The sequence below is a fragment of the Oncorhynchus masou genome, chromosome 29, assembly GCF_036934945.1.
Source record: "Oncorhynchus masou masou isolate Uvic2021 chromosome 29, UVic_Omas_1.1, whole genome shotgun sequence".
Taxonomy (NCBI): Eukaryota; Metazoa; Chordata; class Actinopteri; order Salmoniformes; family Salmonidae; genus Oncorhynchus; species Oncorhynchus masou.
Genome location: NC_088240.1, coordinates 53,719,766 through 53,741,608, shown reverse-complemented (window position 1 = coordinate 53,741,608; position 21,843 = coordinate 53,719,766). Strand labels below are relative to the sequence as shown.

Sequence of the window (21,843 nt, the reverse complement as noted above, 5' to 3'; positions counted from 1 at the left end):
AGCACACAAACGCACGCACACACGCGCACACAAACGCACGCACACACATGCACACGCACACTGGTTTACTAAAATACTGTAAACTGCCGTATGCTGTTATTCTACACATCCTCAAGGACTGTGCAAAGAACAATCCATGACTACATTTATACACGCTGAGACAAACAAGCTGACGTAGGACATGTAGTCAGGCTGACAGGCCTCTTGTTTATAGCGAAGACTTGGACAGAAAGACTTGGACATTCATTAGAGAGTGTGTACTGCCGCCAGCCAGCACTCGGGACGAGTGGGGAGAAGAGAGGAGTCGGTGGATGACGAGTTCAGATGTTGTGCATAGTTGCTCTCTGCTCTCTGAAGCCCGGACATGATTTACACGCTTAGTGAGAGTATCCAACTCAATAGCAAGCAGGCCTGTCACACACATTTTATAGTTACATTTTAGTAAACTAACCAGACGCTCTTATCCAGAGCAACTTATGCACGCACACACTCACACAAACAGTAAATGTACACACTCACTCACACACGCATACTCAACACTCAAAAACACACACAGGCACGCACACACACACATTAACATACATATTCCTTGAGGTCAAACAGGTTATACAAACACCACCACACTATGTAAATCAATGTCTTCTGCCCCTGTAGAAGAAAGGTGGTTTTGTTGAAGCAAATCAATGACGTTTCCTGCCCTACCCAAGCCATGACGTTCAGCTAGCTGCTTTGAGAAACACATTTATTTTATAAAGGAGAATGGAATTCAACTCTCCTCTTCATATTTGGACACATTATTTAGACAGGAATTTAGAGAGGAAAATAGACAAGTAGAAGAAACAGTGGGAAGGGTGGGTGTGGGGAATGAACCACAGTCTCAGACTGGGTCATATATGTGCCAACAGCTTAGAGTGTTGCCACTCAACCACGGGCTCTGAACGAGACAAGAAAAAAGCTTTTTTTACTCATCAGGCCTATCCTCTGCCTATAAAATCAAAGATCACTCCGAATCTCCTGTGGATCTCAGTGTAGGACCTTAACCCACCAACTATTTGTGCAGTCACACCCCTTTCAGTACACCCTTTGCTGAGACTGTTGGGTCTCAAGCGGGTCTAGCTCTCTTTGTGGAGTTCTCCATAAATCTCTCTCTATCATGTGCACACACAGACACACACACGCACACCAACACACACTAACAGAGACAAGCATGCACACACAGACACATGCACGCACACACAGAGACACACATAAACATGCACGTACACGCGCACACACACACAGACACACATAATAGGTAGCTAAAAGAATGAAACCAGTTGATTAACCTGTTCAAATAGGTCATTAAATCATAGGCTCAGGAATGCTTTTCTGCGGAAAAGTTTAACCGGACCTTAAATCAAACTAGCCTTTAAATGATCAGACTCCTCTTTGCTCTATACCTACATGTCAACCCAACTCTCTGCATAAAAGCAAGAAAGTAACTCTGCAGTTTCAAGATTTCTTATAGTTGTTATTCTTAGTTTCAACATCCCTAAAATATCCCTGGGCTCAAACACTGGGTCATTAATTCCCATGATCAGTGAAAGGCCCCATTGAATAAGGGACTGGTGGTGTTAAGTGGGCCCATATGCCACACAGGGCCAGTTGTATGATATCTTAGCCAGAGCCAAAGTGCTGGTGGTAAGAGCTGCATGGCTACAGACCTGGAAGGGCACTATCCCACAGGACACTCTCAAAAACAGACACCCATTTCCGCCATAGGGAGGCTCTCAACCTGCCAAACCCAGAAGTACCGTTGTGTGTGTTCTGGTCTGGAACCGAACAACAATTCGGTTTTAATACACCCACCCAGAGGGAAGAAATGTGTTTCTTATTCTGGCATCGATCAGAATTTTAGGGTAAAAGTTGAGACTGCTGGAAGTACTTTATAGATATCAGGTATTTTTTAGGGATAGATGGCTTTAACTATGAGAAGGAAGTTATGTTACATAGCATGTGCGTATCCATGGGCCCATTCCAGGATACTGAACATGTCTAGTACATGGAGCTAGGCATATGAGGCAGAATACACACAAAGAAACTCACATTACTATATGGCCCACAGTGGTCGTCAATGAGAAGCGGAGGAGTGCTACACCTTATAGAGGACTAAAGCAGGTTAACACTCTTGGGAGAGTTAGTCTAGTCTAGAGTTAGTCTAGTCTATTAGCTATTGCTAATCCTACTCCTTGACCTTGGACATTTTCACGGGAACTTTTTAAGCCCTTTTGACATTCAACATCGTACCCCAACAGCCATATTTCCCCTATCCAAATCTCTCCAACAGTCACTCCCGGTCCAGACACACCCACAGCCCACTCAGCCCTCTTCCTACACCCCAAACCACCGGAGCAGTTTTCATATTTCTCCTTCTTTGTACCCCGCCACAGTCTTTCTCACTCACACCAGTGAACTTCACAATGTGGATGTCAAGCCTGTTCAAACTGACCAAAGTCATTTCCGCCAGGGGAACTGAAACAGAGCCATTCTATGCATTTCTAGTGTTCTTTTTTTCATGCTATGAACTCATGGTTTGTATAGTTTGCATAGTTTGTATTGGCAAGTGTAAATCCAGGCCTGTTGGGTTATCCTCATTCCTGTCAGTCGGGCTGTAATCATATATAATAAGCATGTCTGTGAATAAATCCTTTAGCATCAGCCCCAGCTACGGAAGTGTGACCAGGTGTTGCTGTTGTGATACAGTGTGCGAAGGAAGTGTGGTAATCCTGTTTGAGCAGACATTCTGATCCTCTGTAATTTCACTTGTCTCTGTTCATCTTTCCCCTCCCTCTCCTGTTAGCAGTGCCCTAAAGGGTTAAACACATCACCCAGAAGACACTGAGCTACATGCTGTATGCGAATGGAGTTTATATTTTTCACTCAAATTCAGGCTATGCATGGCAAGTGTATGTATTCATCAGAGTCTGTCATTATAAAGCCATGACGGGACAAACATGCTGTTATCAAAAACCTGTCAACTTAAGCTGAAACAACTTTTTTTGTTATTGCAGGAAATGATCTATCAACAAAGGCTTCAGGCGTGGATACATTTAAACCAGGATTGTGGCCATTACATAAGCATTATTCTCTCGTAATTAAATGGAAAGTTTGAATTGATTTCGAGACAGACACACATTATTTACCTCTCAATCCCAGAAAATACGAATGAGTGAGCAAAAACAATGAAAGCTATCCATAGGTGAATGTACCAGCTTTTACAAAGGTATTAACTCAGGTATGAGGCCTGTGCAGTGTTATGCAGAGTGAGTGACCATGTCATGTACTGTGTGTTATTCAACCAGGAACAACAATTTACCCGAAGATCACAAGGTTAGAGAGCCTGATGACATATTGATGCTTAAAAGGTGACCTTTGGCCTTAGTTTGTTTGTTTATTATTATTATTCTTTTATATCGGTACACACCAACCCATCCTCTGTCCAGCCCCATGCCCCCAAGTACGATGCTGTACATGCACCACCCCTCCAAAACTCCAAGTCTTCCTCTCTATTTTTCAGCTCCATCTATCTCTCTTTCTTCGAACCGCACACAAGGGATCCTTGCCACCCTTGCTTTATCACCAGGCGTGCACAACTTCCTGTAGGTCATATCCAGCACCGTGATAAGCTCCTTCCCCCCTTACTAACCAACACGTTGATCTGGTCGGTGGAGGTGGTTGCCAAATTGTTCCTCCCTCTGCCAGCTGGCTAGCTGTCCAACCTGCAACACAGTTACTCCCGGCTCCCGGTCCCATTGGAGACGACAGCTGTTAGTCATCTGGATAAATCCTTCAGCCTCTGGGTGGAAATCTCCTGACAGTGTGGAGTGCCGGGACGCTCAGCCATTATCAAACTACTACATTTCAGGAGAGATTTAGCTGGAAAGTCTGATTGATACATTATCGTTCCATTGAGGGGGAAAAGGGAGTAATGGGTTTCCATTTGGCCTATGGGCTACACTCACTGGGCATGCAGAACTGATTTGGCTGCAGGGTTAAACCTGGGCTTCAGTAGTGCAGGTTTCACTTCTTGTAGTGCAGGTTTCGTTATTGTAGTGCAGGTTTCGCTTCTTGTAGTGCAGGTTTCGCTTCTTGGCCTTTTGCTCTTCCAGCCTGTAGTTGTACACCTTGAAATTTCACTCGACACCGTAAACCAACTACTTAGTTTGGAAAAATAAGAAATCTTACAGCACCCAGCCCAATGAACAATGATATGCTCCAATCCAGAGTGTTTTGACACGGCGGGAAATCATCTGCCTTGCAAGGGGCCTGTTGAATGGCATGTATGTCACCATTATGTCACCATCCATTGGTATAAGAAAGGTCTATCTTAACAATTAACTACCCGCAATCATTCATATTTGACAGTTTCTCTAATAAAATAACCGTGCGTAAATAGAATTTATCCACTGATGTAAGCCAGGTAGATTAAATGTTTAGCAGTCTTATGGGTTGTGGGTAGAAGCTGTTAAGGAGCCTTTTGGACCTAGACATGGTGCTCAGGTACCGTTTGCCGTGTAGTAGCAGCGAGAACAGTCTATGACTTGAAAAATGTTTGGGCCTTCCTCTGACACCGCCTAGTATATAGGTCCTGGATGGCAGGAAGCTTGGCCCCAGTGATGTACTGGGCTATACACACTACCATCTGTAGCGCCTTAAGGTCGGATGCCGAGCAATTGCCATACCAGGCGGTGATGCAACATGCTCTCGATGGTGCAGCTGTAGAACTTTTTGAGGATCTGGGGACCCATGGCAAATCTTTTCAGTCTCCTGAGGGGGAAAAGGCATTGTCGTGCCCTCTTCACAACTTTCTTGGTGTGTTTGGACCATGACAGTTTGTCGGTGATGTGGACACCATGGAATCCTGTCGATGTGAATGGGGACATGTTCGGCCCTCCTTTTCCAGTAGGCAGGCAGCAGAGCTCTGTAGCGCTGACTCAGGGCCAAGGAGGACAAAGTGCCAGCCAGGCGTGCAGTCAGTCACAGTGAATCAGCAGCAGACTCTGACTGTTTGATCTGTGAGTCAGCGCAAAGCTAAGTGCCAGCCAGACGCACTGTTGTTCAGCTGGCCTTCAATTACTCTAGCTGAGCTCTCTCTCTCTCTTCTCTCTCACTCTGTCCTTATGTCTCTGTGTCTCTCCATGTCTTCATACACACAAGCATGCACACACACGCACCAGCATGGATCAAGGTCCAGATAGAACAGCTTCACGTGCACATCCACAGCTCATATAATCTTTCCTTATCTCAATTTGAGGGACATCAATACGCTACAGTTGAACAGGCACAAGCAAGTAGAAACAGAAGGACTGTCCTCATTGCAGAGACAATATACAGTGCCTTGCGAAAGTATTCGGCCCCCTTGAACTTTGTGACCTTTTGCCACATTTCAGGACTTTGACTTGGCCATTCTAACACCTGGAAATGTTTATTTTTGAACCATTCCATTGTAGATTTTGCTTTTTATGTTTTGGATCATTGTCTTGTTGGAAGACAAATCTCCGTCCCAGTCTCAGGTCTTTTGCAGACTCCATCAGGTTTTCTTCCAGAATGGTCCTGTATTTGGCTCCATCCATCTTCCCATCAATTTTAACCATCTTCCCTGTCCCTGCTGAAGAAAAGCAGGCCCAAACCATGATGCTGCCACCACCATGTTTGACAGTGGGGATGATGTGTTCAGCGTGATGAGCTGTGTTGCTTTTACGCCAAACATAACGTTTTGCATTGTTGCCAAAAAGTTCAATTTTGGTTTCATCTGACCAGAGCACCTTCTTCCACATGTTTGGTGTGTCTCCCAGGTGGCTTGTGGCAAACTTTAAACGACACTTTTTATGTATATCTTTAAGAAATGGCTTTCTTCTTGCCACTCTTCCATAAAGGCCAGATTTGTGCAATAGACGACTGATTGTTGTCCTATGGACAGAGTCTCCCACCTCAGCTGTAGATCTCTGCAGTTCATCCAGAGTGATCATGGGCCTCTTGGCTGCATCTCTGATCAGTCTTCTCCTTGTATGAGCTGAAAGTTTAGAGGGACGGCCAGGTCTTGGTAGATTTGCAGTCGTCTGATACTCCTTCCATTTCAATATTATCGCTTGCACAGTGCTCCTTGGGATGTTTAAAGCTTGGGAAATCTTTTTGTATCCAAATCCGGCTCTAAACTTCTTCACAACAGTATCTCGGACCTGCCTGGTGTGTTCCCTGTTCTTCATGATGCTCTCTGCGCTTTTAACGGACCTCTGAGACTATCACAGTGCAGGTGCATTTATACAGAGACTTTATTACACACAGGTAGATTGTATTTATCATCATTAGTCATTTCGGTCAACATTGGATCATTCAGAGATCCTCACTGAACTTCTGGAGAGAGTTTGCTGCACTGAAAGTAAAGGGGCTGAATAATTTTGCACGCCCAATTTTTCAGTTTTTGATTTGTTAAAAAGTTTGAAATATCCAATAAATGTCATTCCACTTCATGATTGTGTCCCACTTGTTGTTGATTCTTCACAAAAAAATACAGTTTTATATCTTTATGTTTGAAGCCTGAAATGTGGCAAAAGGTCGCAAAGTTCAAGGTGGCCGAATACTTTCGCAAGGCACTGTAAGTGCTGACACACAAAGGCCGAATCTGGTTTCATATTCAAGCACATTTTAAACCTCTCTTGATGTCTTGTTAAATGTGATTGTAAAATTAATTGGACAAATATGGAAGAGTAAAGACTTACTCTAGAGGCAAGCACTATAAACATAAAAAAGATGTACAATATGGGATAAGCCTATGCTATTAAATCAGATGATAAAGCTATGAAATTATTTAGGAACATGTAAATGGCGCGTGAGTGATTCAGTGTGAAAAGAGGAAGTGACCACTTCCCTAATCCTGCAACACTAGTCTCTGTAGACAGACGGGTTTCCTCCTACTAACAAACCATTATTCTGGTTTAGGGTGTGGGTTTCCGAGACTACTGCAACACCACAGTTAGTTAACGGGTAATGGACATTGACACCATATGTAGCCTATGTGCCATACTGCCTAATCCTATATACAGAGGGGAGAACAAGTATTTGATACACTGACGATTTTGCAGGTTTTCCTACTTACAAAGCATGTAGAGGTCTGTAATTTTTACCATAGGTACACTTCAACTGTGTGAGACGGAATCTAAAAATCCAGAAAATCACATAGTATGATTTTTAAGTAATGAATTTCATTTTATTGCATGACAAGTGTTTGATATATCAGAAAAGCAGAACTTAATATTTGGTACAGAAACCTTTGTTTGAAATTACAATCATATGTTTCCTGTAGTTCTTGCACACACTGCAGCAGGGATTTTGGCCCACTCCTCCATATAGACCATATAAAATCGTCAGTGTATCAAATACTTGTTCTCTCCATTGTAACAATGTGAATGCAGTTTTGAGTTTTTTTTTACCTTGATTTCTTACCAGAAACAGTGAACATTTAATGGAAAACGGACAGGGGAGCGGGAGCAGGCGTGACAATTCCAGTCAATTCAGGAAGTACTGGAATTTAAATGCAATTCATCCCGACCTTGTTTCTTTAAAAAAAATATATATATATATATATATTTAATAAAGGACACTTCTTTTTTTCAAAGAAACAAGGTCGGGATGAATTGCATTTAAATTCCAGTATATATAGTGCCGGTCAAACATTTGGACAAACCTACTCATTCAAGGGTTTTTCCTTATTTATACTATATTACACATTGCGCATTCTTGGCATTCTCTCAACCAGCATCACCTGGAATGCTTTTCCAACAGTTTTGAAGGAGTTCCCACATACGCTGAGCACTTGTTGGCTGCTTTTCCTTCACTCTGCAGTCCAACTCATCCCAAACCATCTCAATTGGGTTGTGGTTGGGTCTCTTCTTATTTGTGTCCTTTATTAGTTGTTTCTTTGCAGGAATTCAACCATCAAGGCCAGATTCACACAGTCTCCTCTGAACAGTTGATGTTGAGATGTGTCTGTTACTTGAACTCTGTGAGGTGCAGATAATTGCTGATTTCTGAGGCTGGTAACTCTAATGAACTTATCCTCTGCAGCAGAAGTAACTCTGGGTCATCCTTTCCTGTGGAAGTCCTCACGAGAGCCAGTTCCATTATAGGGCTTGATGGTTTTTGCAACTGCACTTGATGAAACATTCAAAGTTATTTACATTTTCCACACTGACTGACCTTCATGTCTTAAAGTGATGATGGACTCTCGTTTCTCTTTGCTTATTTGAACTGATCTTGCCATAATGTGGACTTTTACCAAATAGGGCTATCTTCTGTATACAACCCCTATCTTGTCACAAAACAACTTATTGGCTCAAACGCATTAAGAAGGAAAGAAATTCCACAAATTAACATTTAAAAAGGCACACTTGATAATTGAAATGCATTCCAGGTGACTACCTCATAAGCTGGTTGAGAGAATGCCAATAGTGTGCAAAGCTGTCATCAAGGCAAAGGGTAGCTACTTTGACACAGCCTTGCCTTCACTCCTTATCAACAACACCTGTGTGTGTACTCAAGGTTGGTCATAAAACCTATATGGCTATTGAAGATTTCATGGCCCATCATTTTTAAAAGTGCTCCTACTGTAAGGGATAAAAGCCAATATTCACTCAAATTAAATGATTAATAACAGCCCCTAGCTCTTTCAGGATGGAATATAAAATGAATTCTTCTTCATAAAAATATTACCACACGCATTTGACATTTATTAAATACAATTAAATAGTTGCATTATCTTATCCAAGCAATATAATAGTAGTGTTGTTAATTCATGTAGCCTAACTTCATTCCTCACTGTAGGTAGACTGATCCGTTGCGCTCATGCTCATCGCTCTGTGTTGTCACTGGGAGAGCTGTCAATGTGCCCAAGAGAGCATTCACCGGCGCATCCACTTGTTGACTTGGGTTCATAACAGAGTTCAGGGTTACTGTACGCTATTTAAAGAGGGAGGCAACATGGCACACGGTTTAGTCAAACGGGAATCGGTCGAGAGTGAGATGCATAAATCCGAAGACCAAAGTAAAATGTTTGTTTACACGAAGAAGAGGGGGTATGACGTTACACGTAACCCCTACCTGAACAAGGTAACCAAAAACAAGTGCTTTTTGTGTTGACGTTTCTTTTCTAAACGAAGTGTTAGCTTTAGTCTACATGGTTAGGAGTATCAGCTTCAGAGCAGGCTATATTTAGATTTAAAGGAGCCCAGTGCCCTTCGGAGCGGGTTACATGAAGTTGTACCACTCTCGACTTTGCCGGTTTTTTATCCCCCAGTAGCCCTTAGCTACAAGACATGACGCGAAAGCCCATCCTCCCCGCGTAATACCTATTACACAAATTCAGCTTTTCAAATATTAAATGACGGCCCACTGTCAGCCTTCTGTGGATGATTAAGACTTGTGCGTTTAACATTAACGCGCGAACAATATATTATTTTAATTTGGTAAGTGGAATAACTAAAAGTCGGTCCGCTGCTAACCTTCGCAATTGCACGAGTGGAACGGAGCATGGGTCCCCTCTCGACTTGCTTGTCAGACTTCGAAAACTCTTCCAGTTTTTTTTTTGTTGTTGTTGTCACAGGTTGCCACTTTAGGAACGTGTTTTCAAAATAGCACAGAGGCTGGCAAAACGGTTGAACGAAATTAGCTAAAAGCTGTCAGGAGGTAGCTTTGCTAGGCAACAAAGCATAGTCATTGTGTCAGTCTGAGTTTGGTAACGGAGGGAGCTTTCGAGCGTTTTCTTTTATCGGACGAGCCCTGCCTCCCCTACAGATTTACGATACAGGCTAGTGAGGTCAACCTGGGGGAGAGTGACAGTCCACTATCCCTGTCCATGGTCCTGATCAGGTCATCACGATTACAATTCGTATTATACAGTATATTACACGTTTGCAGAACTTACTATATGTTTACAAATTCTAGCTAGCTGGCTAATGTTAGCTAGGTTAGGGTTAGGGTTAAGTTTAGGAGTTAGGTTAAAGGGGAAGGGTTAGGTAAAAGGGTTCAGGTTAAGGGAAGGGCTAGCTAACATGCTAAGTAGTTGCCAAGTAGCTAAAAAGTGGTAAGTCGTTGAACAGTTGCTAATTAGCTAAAATGCTAAAGGTTGGCAACCTTTTGGTTGCGAGACGTTGGCGTTACAGGGCAGACCAACCACCCAACTTTCGTTTTTGCCTTAGTTAACCATCTGTCTTATGTTACCATACCAAACATAATATACAGTATCATAATAAATTGAGTGTCGCGAATATACATTTACTATGTTACTTCTAGTCTATGAGACCAGGCTGATTTGGGCTGGTGTCATACAGTATGTTTCCTTTGACGCTGTAAAAGAGAAGAACAAGGACTTGGAGGTCACTTGTAAGCTTTAGCTTCATTCAACTGCTAATTAGGATACTTATCTTGTATTTAAGCTAACACGATACATGTAGATATTAGAGTGTTATTTAATTTCAATAGATGACATTTTAGAAATTAGGTAAGAGAAAATTGAATGACCCTGCTATATTCCCCACCCTTGGTCTCGAATGTCCGCTCTGATTGCCTTGAAGCACGGCATGACGCCATTCAGCAGCGGAAGTCTTTGGGTGAAAGCTCTCCCTTATCTGATAAAGAGTGGCATTTACTACTGTTGAAATGGCTGTCAGGGTCCTTGTCCCTACCTAGCTGCTGATAAGTCAGTCAGTGCAGTTCAAGCATCCTGTTTCCTGGAGGGGGGCCCAAGGCCGCACTGCTTACACTGAGCCCAGTTTGTCAGGAAGGTTAATGAGTCCACTCCTCTAAGACCAGCTCTCACACAAGGAGTGCATGCACAGGTGTTTGTGAGCGGGCATGTGTGTGTGTAATATGATGGAAAATTAGGTCACATTTTTCTATTCATGTGTCCTACCACATTATGGTTTTGAGTGATGTCTTTTTTTTACACTGTGAATGTGGCTGGCTGCAGTTGGAGTATGGTTAGGCTTTGTCTTGTGTTGTACAATTCCATACCTCAGTTTGTTAATCCAATAAGAAGTAGGCTGCCCTTGACAAAACCCATGTCATTTTGGTCACTGGGAGCACTGAATCTGCCTCTAATCCCCAGTCATTGATAGACTAAAAGCTTTAGCCAGATTCTTTCTTCTGCTGTTTTGACTCAAGTTGGTCATGTCAGCTCTGAACCCTTTTTAAATTGTTTGTTTACATCTAGTAAACTGGTTGTTTAAATTAACATTTCATCCACTTAGTAGACGCTCTTATCCAGAGAGACATACAGGAGCAACTAGAGTTAAGTGCCTTGCTCAAGGGCACATCGACACATCGATCTAGTCGGCTCAGGGATTCAAGTCAGTGACCTTTCAGTTATGCTCTTACCAGCTAGGCTACCTGCCGCACTTCCCAGTTGCACTTCAGTGGTGTGAATGGACCGTCTGTACAAGAGAGCTGTAGAGGTCTCAGATTGGACAACTAGGCTGTTAGTGTATGGTGAAACATGATTGTTCTACTGATTTGTGTTTAGTGTACCCCAAATGGTCTTTAATTTGTGTTTGGGCCTCTTTGGTAAGAAAATTGGCCCTCCAATGCAAGCTTGAATTTGAAATTGGACAGTGAATTTGACAAGTTGATTGGTCAGACAAACACAGTGAATTTGATTCTGGAATGGCATTGAATGTTGAAATTCCAGAAGGAATGGCTGAGATTTTTATTTGAGTTGCACAACTTCAAGCATGCTTCACTAGGTGCAAACTACAGAGACACTTGTCAGCACATGGTCATATTGGATTTGGTCACATGGCTATGAGCTATCTGAGACCCTGGCTGGTCTACCCATTATATTTCTATGCTCATCTCTCTGTCTCAGAGTAGTATGAAGAGTGAATGTTACGAGACCCACAGTCCTTCATGTTTTATGGTGAGGCTTTTCATGTTACTTATATGTCTTCCATCATAATGAGCTAGCTAGAGCATATGTTATTGATTTGTTTTGGAGAAGACTGGGGGTTTAATGAGATTAATTAAGAAACACTACTTTCAAACTGCTTTCATTTGGGAGTCATTGGAGACTGAGTGCAGCAACCTATTTATTTAACTCTCCTTCTGTAGTAAACGTGCTTCATTTGGAAAACGTTAAGTTAAGCCTAATTCACCAAAAGACTGCATTCAAAACTGTTCTCTTTCCAAAATATTTTTTGTTGCATCAAAATGACACACACGTCATATGAATAGATCTGTCTACCAACCAACAACACACTGATGTGCTCAACACAAAACACTTCTATGAATTTCCCATCAGTAGATTTATGGCTTTTCATTGTTACACTGGAGCCAGTTGTACAATATTGTTACAGTAATGTATACCTACTCAAATATACATAAACACACACAAATGCAATACAGTAACAAAAACATTGTAATTTATTTCCAAAATGCAGTAATTTTGAACACTTTCCATACACAACAGGAGAAAACCAGGAAAAACATATTGTAAGAAAGGTTTTTTTGTAAAAAAAACATTTTTTGAAGTGGCTCATTCTTTCAGAATTCTAAACAGAAAAAGATGAAAACACATGCAAAATGTAAGAAAAAAGACTTCAGACTGCATCCTGCCTCTTATTTTGGTCTGACCACAGTACCTCATCTACATCACAAGCGATGTTCTCCCTGGCTGAACAGCGGGGAAAGAATCTTCTGGAGTGACGGATCCAGCTGCCGAAAGCCCCCACATCAACTTCACCACATGCATCCTCCATTGCCCGGAGAAGAGGCATGCGTGCGAGGGGAAACTAAAAAAACAAAAGTCCTAAACTTGTGGTTTAGGAATGGGGAATATGGTGGTAGGTATAGAACAATAAATTGTGGGTGGTCGATGAACCAGTTGCGGACCCGAGCTCTGGTCCACCCCTCTGCTCGGCTGGAATAAGGATGCCATGTAGTGTGTCCAGGAATGTGATGAGAAGGGCGGCGTTGTAGGGACCAAGGTTGACATGGGGATGGAGGACTCCTTGCTGGCTAACGGCTGTGTACATGGTGATATTCCCTCCATGCTGTCCAGGGACATTCACAATGGCACAGTGGCCAATAACGTTCCATCCCAAATCAAATTTTATTTGTCACATACACATGGTTAGCAGATGTTAATGCGAGTGTAGCGAAATGCTTGTGCTTCTAGTTCCGACAATGCAGTAATAACCAACAAGTAATCTAACTAACAATTCCAAAACTAATTTCTTATACACAGTGTAAGGGGATAAAGAATATGTACATAAAGATATGAATGAGTGATGGTGCAGAGCAGCATAGGCAAGATACAGTAGATGGTATCGAGTACAGTATATACATATGAGATGAGTATGTAAACAAAGTGGCATAGTTTAAAGTGGCTAGTGATACATGTATTACATAAGGATGCAGTAGATGATATAGAGTACAGTATATACGTATACATATGAGATGAATAATGTAGGGTATGTAAACATTATATTAGGTAGCATTGTTTAATAAAGTGGCTCGTGATATATTTTACATCATTTCCCATCAATTCCCATTATTAAAGTGGCTGGAGTTGAGTCAGTGTGTTGGCAGCAGCCACTCAATGTTAGTGGTTGCTGTTTAACAGTCTGATGGCCTTGAGATAGAAGCTGTTTTTCAGTCTCTCGGTCCCAGCTTTGATGCACCTGTACTGACCTCGCCTTCTGGATGATAGCGGGGTGAACAGGCAGTGGCTCGGGTGGGTAATGTCCTTGATGATCTTTATGGCCTTCCTGTAACATCGGGTGGTGTAGGTGTCCTGGAGGGCAGGTAGTTTGCCCCCGGTGATGCGTTGTGCAGACCTCACTACCCTCTGGAGAGCCTTACGGTTGTGGGCGGAGCAATTGCCTTACCAGGCGGCGATACAGCTCGCCAGGATGCTCTCGATTGTGCATCTGTAGAAGTTTGTGAGTGCTTTTGGTGACAAGCTGAATTTATTCAGCCTCCTGAGGTTGAAGAGGCGCTGCTGCGCCTTCTTCACGATGCTGTCTGTGTGAGTGGACCAATTCAGTTTGTCTGTGATGTGTATGCCGAGGAACTTAAAACTTACTACCCTCTCCACTACTGTTCCATCGATGTGGATAGGGGGGTGTTCCCTCTGCTGTTTCTTGAAGTCCACAATCATCTCAGTTAGTCTCATCTTAGTTTTGTTAACGTTGAGTGTGAGGTTATTGTCCTGACACCACACTCCGAGGGCCCTCACCTCCTCCCTGTAGGCCGTCTCGTCGTTGTTGGTCATCAAGCCTACCACTGTTGTGTCGTCCGCAAACTTGATGATTGAGTTGGAGGCGTGCATGACCGCGCAGTCGTGGGTGAACAGGGAATACAGGAGAGGGCTCAGAACGCACCCTTGTGGGGCCCCAGTGTTGAGGATCAGCGGGGTGGAGATGTTGTTGCCTACCCTCACCACCTGGGGGCGGCCCGTCAGGCAGTCTAGTACCCAGTTGCACAGGGCGGGGTCGAGACCCAGGGTCTCGAGCTTGATGACGAGCTTGGAGGGTACTATGGTGTTAAATGCCGAGCTGTAGTCGATGAACAGCATTCTCACATAGGTATTCCTCTTGTCCAGATGGGTTAGGGCAGTGTGCAGTGTGGTTGAGATTGCGTCATCTGTGGACTTATTTGGGCGGTAAGCAAATTGGAGTGGGTCTAGGGTGTCAGGTAGGGTGGAGGTGATATGGTCCTTGACTAGTCTCTCAAAGCACTTCATGATGACGGAAGTGAGTGCTACGGGGCGGTAGGTAGTCGTTTAGCTCCGTTACCTTAGCTTTCTTGGGAACAGGAACAATGGTGGCCCTCTTGAAGCATGTGGGAACAGTAGACTGGTATAGGGATTGATTGAATATGTCCGTAAACACACCACCCAGTCACCTTCTTTTGGCTAGGTTGAAGCCAGCCTCATCAATGTAAATAAAAATGTGCTGATATGCAGCGGCATCCAGCTCCAAGACTCTCTGAAATAGACATTGGCGATCACATTGACTTAGAGCAGTCAATATGGTGAAGCACAATACACTGGATTACAGTACTGTAATGTGTCTATACAGTGCTGATATGATAGTAAATTCACAGTCTAGTATTTACTTGCACATATTCATAATGCTGTTCATTAACTCTCTCTGAGTTTCGCTCAAATGGCACCCTGTAGACCTGTTTCATCCGGCTTCGGTTGCGCTGTAATACACGGTCCAATATAGACAAGCCAACCTGGTGTATGTTATTGAATATTGTGTTGTCTGCAATTATGTGGTTCTGAATTTCTCGTAGTGTAATGGTATTGTTTGCCACCACAATGTTCACAATAGCGGTCTCCTGTTCTGGTGTGAACAGCCGGTATCTTTCACCATGGCCTGGCCATGTCAGTTCTGTAGAAGATCCACAAATAAGATACGATTGGTTACAGTAAGCTAAAATAATCAATTTTCTTTCAATATGAAATTACATTACTATAACATTGGCCAACAATCACTGAGTAGCATAGGCCTACTCATATGTCAGACTGCAGTATACTATAGTATACATACACAAAGAGTATAGTGTAGATGGTAGGTAACTTATCGGTTCTCATTGCTGAATGTACGGATGATGTATGCAACCGTGTAGCGGCTCAGGTTGGGCTGAACTCTCTGCCCAGCCTCCCTCATCTCAATCCATGGTTGAGCACATGGTCAACCAATGTGGCCCTGATCTCATCTGAGACAACTGTCCTTCCTCGTCCTCCTCTTTCTCCTCTTCTTCACACTCCTTCACATCTAGCTCTTGCTTCACCATTGACTTCCATTTCCCTCCAGAACAGGATAGCTCATCTGTGGCCTTTTATAGTGCTTAAAGCTCTGATTTCTAAGTGAACAATTCAGCAATTAGTGCTTACACCTGTGAGGAGTGGGTGTTGCCAATTGGTGTTTAAAACTTGGCATTGTGGTTGGCGTTGCTTTCCAATGGGACTAAAGATATTTTAATTTTCAATGTTGTGCCTAATGTAGGGAACTGTGTTTCGCAAAAAGAGTGATATAGAATTGAAAACCGAGTGTAAAGCAGGAATTGTTCTTGCAATTTTGTAGACTTAGTGTAGGGATTTGGTACATGAGTTTCAGGTTTCGGTGATTTGCGTTTCAAGATTCAATTTGAGTGTGTAAACAATTGGGGAAAACTGTAAAGAACCTTTATTTTTATATAAGTAGGGCTAAACCACAATTACTTTTGACCGCCAGCAGGCAATGAAGCATAAGCACTGAGTGCAAAGACACTGAGATTGCTTTCTTGAATGCACCAGCTTAGGTTTGGTGTGAGCTACCTGATACCCTCATAAGTCCGGTCGAAACAGACGTAGGCATACACACTTAAACACACAAGCGCACAGGTAAGAATAACGTTTTTCTCCTCTGAGGAGAAAAAGGCTTTTTATGCGGCGGAGTGAACCATTCACTGTCGACCTTGTCCATGAACCAGCAGGAGGAAATTAGAGGAGAAGGTAAGAAATGACTGCTAAATTATGTTCTGCTTCTCAACAACAGGCAGCCTTCTGTGGGCCCAGCAGTGGGACATTGTTGCCCTCTCCTGGGTTCAGCACACCCTGGGGTTATGTGTTTGCCTCCCTCACCTGATCCACTTCAGCCTCAGACAGGAGCCAGTGAGCGGGACAACACACTAATTAATGCTGAGGGACAGAGGTTGCTAAAAGTGGCGTGTCCTCACATTTGCAAGAGTCAATTTCGTTTTCATCCCCCTCCACTCACTCTACCTTCACCTCGTACCCCTCCTTTTTCGCTCTACACTCACTCCGCCTCTCTGAAAAGGCGGAACAGGATATTATAGGTGTGTTTTCTATGTGCACACCACGCAATAAAGAAACAAAGTGGGAAGCGAGGCAGAGAAAGGGGGTCTCTGTGGGGAGGAAGAGCGAGCTGGCCGGACTCCACAGACGTCCTCTGTTTCTCTGGGTTGATCAGGTATTAATGAGCAGCCTGTGTGAATCTCAGGCTCCCAGGCCACACTGCAGCTCTCAGACGCTTGCTGGGCAGGCCGGCATGTCACGAAACGCTGGCATGAAAAACAAGAAGAAGTGAATTACGCTCTCTGAGCATCCTATCAGGAATGGTGTTTTACTTCAAACACTGAGGTAGTGGAGAGCAGGTGATCCAACAGATGCCCATTTAGTGTGTCTTTGTGTGCTAACTAAGCTAACCCTGTGCTGAGTGTGGTCATGGTATGGATGGACACTTGGCCCTTAGCATTCATTAGCGTCAATGAAGACCTTGACCTGGGACAGTCCTCTGACATCTCTGGATGTTAAGGAATATGGCTCTCCTCAGAAGAACCCTATCATGCACAGAAGATGTTCTGCTGTTCATCATGGATTGTTATTCAATTTCACTAAAATTGTGTGGAATGGTTTAGAGTTCAGTCTGGCATCAACTTTCAACTCTCCAGAAAATGGAGATCCCTTAATTAAGAAGTAATATGCAGTGTATTGAGGTTTAAATAGCTGGTGTTACGTAACATTTCAGCCCAAAATACAAATTGTGTTGAAGATCCAGACCACAAATGGGATGCCCCATTTGTAACCACAGGCTCCACATGACATCGCAGATGGCCCATCAGACAACAGACGTCCATTAATCTGTGTTCTTGGCTTAGTGAAAACTCTGTGGAACAACACTGTATCTGATTGGACGACGAGGATCTGCTGGAATGTTAACTGGCTGACCCTGGCAATGGAGCTGGGTTATCATAACCCTCTGTCTCTAACAAATGGAAGTCATTATTAGCCTGAATGATTCTGAACCGAACTGTTCTATGGTTGCTACACCCATTGGCTTTCTCTCCCTATAGTTAGCTTCTCCACAAGCCTTGCATCTTCCTCTCACCGAGTTTAGAATAAATACATTTAGAAACAAACATACAGATGGCATCAAATAGCTTTCAAATCTGTAATGGAAACATTTCTAAAGCTGTAACTTTGGATTTTGGAGCACTCTTTATGAGTTGCTGGTTGGAAGACCAGTCAGTGATTGAGAGGGACTGGTTTTGTGTGAATCCACGTTTTTTTATTTTTTTTTTATTTAACTAGGCAAGTCAGTTAAAGAACAAAATTCTTGTTTACAATGACGGCCTAATCCGGCCAAAACCCGAACCTAACGACAATTGGCCAGTTGTGCGCCGCCCTATTGGATGTGCTCCAGTCTGGGCCGTAGTACTTGGACCAAGGTATAACATAATGCTGTCCTAATTGGAAAAAGGCACCACTGGATGCTTGTGGGAGTATGGGGCCGAGACCTGACTTGTTCACCTACAGAATGAGCGTTTCTCTCCAAGTATTTTGTAATGTTTGGGAAACTATTGACCGACGGTCACAACTCTGTGGGGGCCTTGTGTAGCCATGGCTGATGTGTATAATGTGTACAATGTCCTCTAAAGACATAGGCCATTATATTATGAGTAGTACAGAAACATGTTTTTTTTTAGGGCCAATGTGAGATGCAGGCGGGTGTTAGCTGGCAATATGCTTTCATGACACTGTTAAACTGATGATTGGTTATGGGACAAAGAGTGCTCTGTTCTTGCTCTCACAGGTCAGATGGTCCTGTCAATCTCCCGCTCTAAACTGCCCCTAGAACTCCCAGAACTGTGTGTGTGATGTCACAGGTATCTCAGGTGTGGCCAGGTGTCTCCAGGTGTGGCAGTGGAATGTCTGGCCGCCAGACATTCCACTGATGGACTGGAGTGGAGCGGCCAGACGGGGAAAGTGCAACCCTGTTCCCCTCCAATAACTCAACCTCGGTGGCACCTGCCAAGCAGCCTCCTTTTACCCTGTCTCACACACACACACATACACACACAAGATCTCCATCTGCCTGTTCAATCTGGCTTTTTTTCTCTGGGACAGACCCGTCTAAATCCCCTAACCTGCTGGTTCGTTGAGGCGGTGTGTATTCTCTAAGACATTTCTTTCCAGGTCTGGACAATGAACCAGCCATTAGACTGGTCCCAGACACAAAGAGGGAGACAGTGATGGACTTATCGCCTGACTATAAAGCATGGCTCAGACCTCCCATCCCCACCCATCTGTTGCTCTTGTTTCCTCAATACAGCTTTTGTTTGTTGTTTGAAAGGGAACATATTGGAAAGTCCTGATATCAATATGGGTCTAGAGCTGGAGAACCAAGGGAATAACCAAAAGGCCAATTCAAGTGAGGCTAGTCAGTGGACTTGGAATTTGGAATGACCGATTGCCTATTGTATCATAAAGGATGTTGTATGAGGATATTGTCTGATAAACAGGTTGGGGGTCTGGTTTTGGCACAACTCCCAAAGAACTTTGAATATGCCCAAACGTCAATGACTGAAAGTCCAACCTGGTCAATGGGCCTCCATATCCTATTTCTAGGATACAGTGGAGAAACACAGTCCAGCCTGCACAGGCAGCAGCACAAGCTCGCCACCAAGCACATCACTGGGAACTGGAATGCTGTCACAGGGAAAGTGATTGTTGAAGACCAACGCTCTATCCCCCTGAGCCACTGGCAATGGAGTTATGTTATGGGGTTGCAGTGTTACAGCCTTTGCTCATTATAATGGTGAAGGTGTTTGCATAGCTAGAAACAAGTTCAATGCTTCATTCTTTTTCTCCTTTGTGTTTTTTTGCAAAGATTCATTCAGTGCACAGACGTACAGTGGTTCGTCCTTTAAAAGTTGTAGCGTACTTACTGCAGCACAGCTTGCATGGTGCTGCAGAATTCTTTGGCACGTTATTTAAGTGTCAGCCATTGTGAACATTAAAGCTAGTTAGTGCTAGTTTTACCACCAGAGGACATCTTTGAGAAGTATTTGATAGCCTTCAATAGTGGCTGTACTAGAGAATTTCAACCTTTTTTTGTAAGAACGTAGTATATGTGAATGATTTTAAGAAATTTTGCTTAATTCATTTTTATTAATATTATGGTATTTCTATTCCAAGAAAAACAAAAAAAACCTCCGGGTTTCCGTTTAGGATGGAACAGAAAATATGGCGCTGTACAAAGGGACAGTCGGGAGAAGGCTACAGTACTGGGCTGTTAAGGTTTTATTTTATTTTACCTTTATTTTACTAGGCAAGTCAGTTAAGAACAAAGAATCCCTGTGTTGTGCGGGCATGCAGGAGACCGGGGTTCAATTCCCCGACGGGGAGGAAGGAGTAGGCTGTCCTTGTAAATAAGAATTTGTTCTTAACTGACTTACCTAGTTAAATAAAGGTTACACTAAGAGCATAACATTTCTACACCCTAATTGTATAATTGTAGTCCAACCAATACCCAAACAGAGATTCTGTGAAAATAAAAATTGAATTGATTTATCAAGACCAGCATGGCTGTTGTTAAAACATGGCTAAAGCACTTCAATTCTGATGATTGTACAACTGGAAATAAATCAGCCCACCTGATTTATTCAGTGTTGTTATTTTGAGATAACAGGTCAACAAGGATTTACTTCAGCCACATTTACTTATTACTGAGAACAGAACGGAAGCTAAATTGTTTAGGGATTTTCCAGGGAATTTAGAGTGAGAAGAGCAATTCAGTAGCTAAAGGACTTAGACAGGTATGTTTCTTCCTCATATCTAGTCTACCTTAAAACATTTCTGTAGCCTACTTTATACTTAAAGGCTATACAGAAATGTTACATCTGGGGGAGCTCCTGAGCCAGAAGTTGTATACTAAAATGGACAGAAATGACCATCTCTATTGCTCAGAAATTACCTCGTGATTCCTTGATGTACAGCTTCTTTAATATGGATTTAGCTGCATTCTGGGTGTAGGCTCGGTTCAGCTGTCACAAGGGAACACCATGTTGAATGTGACAGAAGCCTTGTGACAGCTCTGCTTGTTTGCATAAATACTTGTGCTTAGCGCTGTCCATCAGTCGTGCCATATCAACCCAGACTGTTTTTGGAACTAGACTAATGTGTGCTAAAGAGGTACTGGCCTGAACTATGTGAATGTTTAGCCCAAGGCTTCAGAGTTGCCGATTTGATTAGAGACTTGGACTCTTGCCCGGCAAGACTGTAGCCCCCGAAGGACCCCAATACACAGAGCTTGAAAAGTCTCAAGAGAAGACCGCGGCGGAAGGCTGCATTTGAAAAGTCTTACATCCCACACCCCGGCCGTCCCCTCTTTAGTCAACACCATCTCTGTTTTCAAAGCTGTTTAACCAGCAAGTGTCCATACAGTCATAAGTTGACACCTCACTGACTTTCAGAGCCCTGCGGCTCACATATTTACTCTGACGGATGACTTGGAGAAGTTCCTCTCAGTCAAAAGAGAATGGGAGCCCAGATGGGTGGAGTTTTCAGGATGAGGATGACTTAATGGAAGCGGAGATAATCTAAATCTAGGCTTTAATGTTGTGCTGACTAATGGTGGTTTTGGAACAGCGCTGGGCTGTGGTATGCCATATGGACGTGTCTGTGATGGTTGTGTACTCTGCATGTTGTTCGTGTCCTGTGGGACACTGTGTGAGGCTGATTGCTGGTCACGGTCACGCTGTCATCCGGCCTCAAGAACGTCTCAGTCATCCAAGGTGACACCACGTCCAAGCAGGCTTAAACACAATGGCAGTAAGCAACTGACAAAGAAGCCAATTTAGAAATGAAATGTACCCGTCAGACTGTCAACAGATGTTCTGGATAATGTTAAGCTCTTCAGCATGGTGCTGTTGAAGATTGACAGCTTAATGATCGAAACTAAACTAAGGCTGTCCTTTACTCCTGAGAGCAAAATTGTGTGTTAAGTCAAAATTTGCCTT

The 21,843-nt window shown here is 43.3% G+C and overlaps 1 protein-coding gene across 1 annotated transcript in view; it reads left to right on the top strand.

Annotated features, from left to right (window-relative positions):
- Positions 1–8,915: 8,915 nt before the first annotated feature.
- me1 (malic enzyme 1, NADP(+)-dependent, cytosolic) overlaps positions 8,916–21,843 on the top strand; it is a 118,480-nt gene continuing 105,552 nt past the window's right edge. The window contains exon 1 of the mRNA XM_064945303.1: positions 8,916–9,144. Within this exon, the coding sequence (XP_064801375.1) occupies positions 9,016–9,144 (129 nt within the window). The 5' untranslated portion in view covers positions 8,916–9,015. The remainder of the gene's footprint in view (positions 9,145–21,843) is intronic.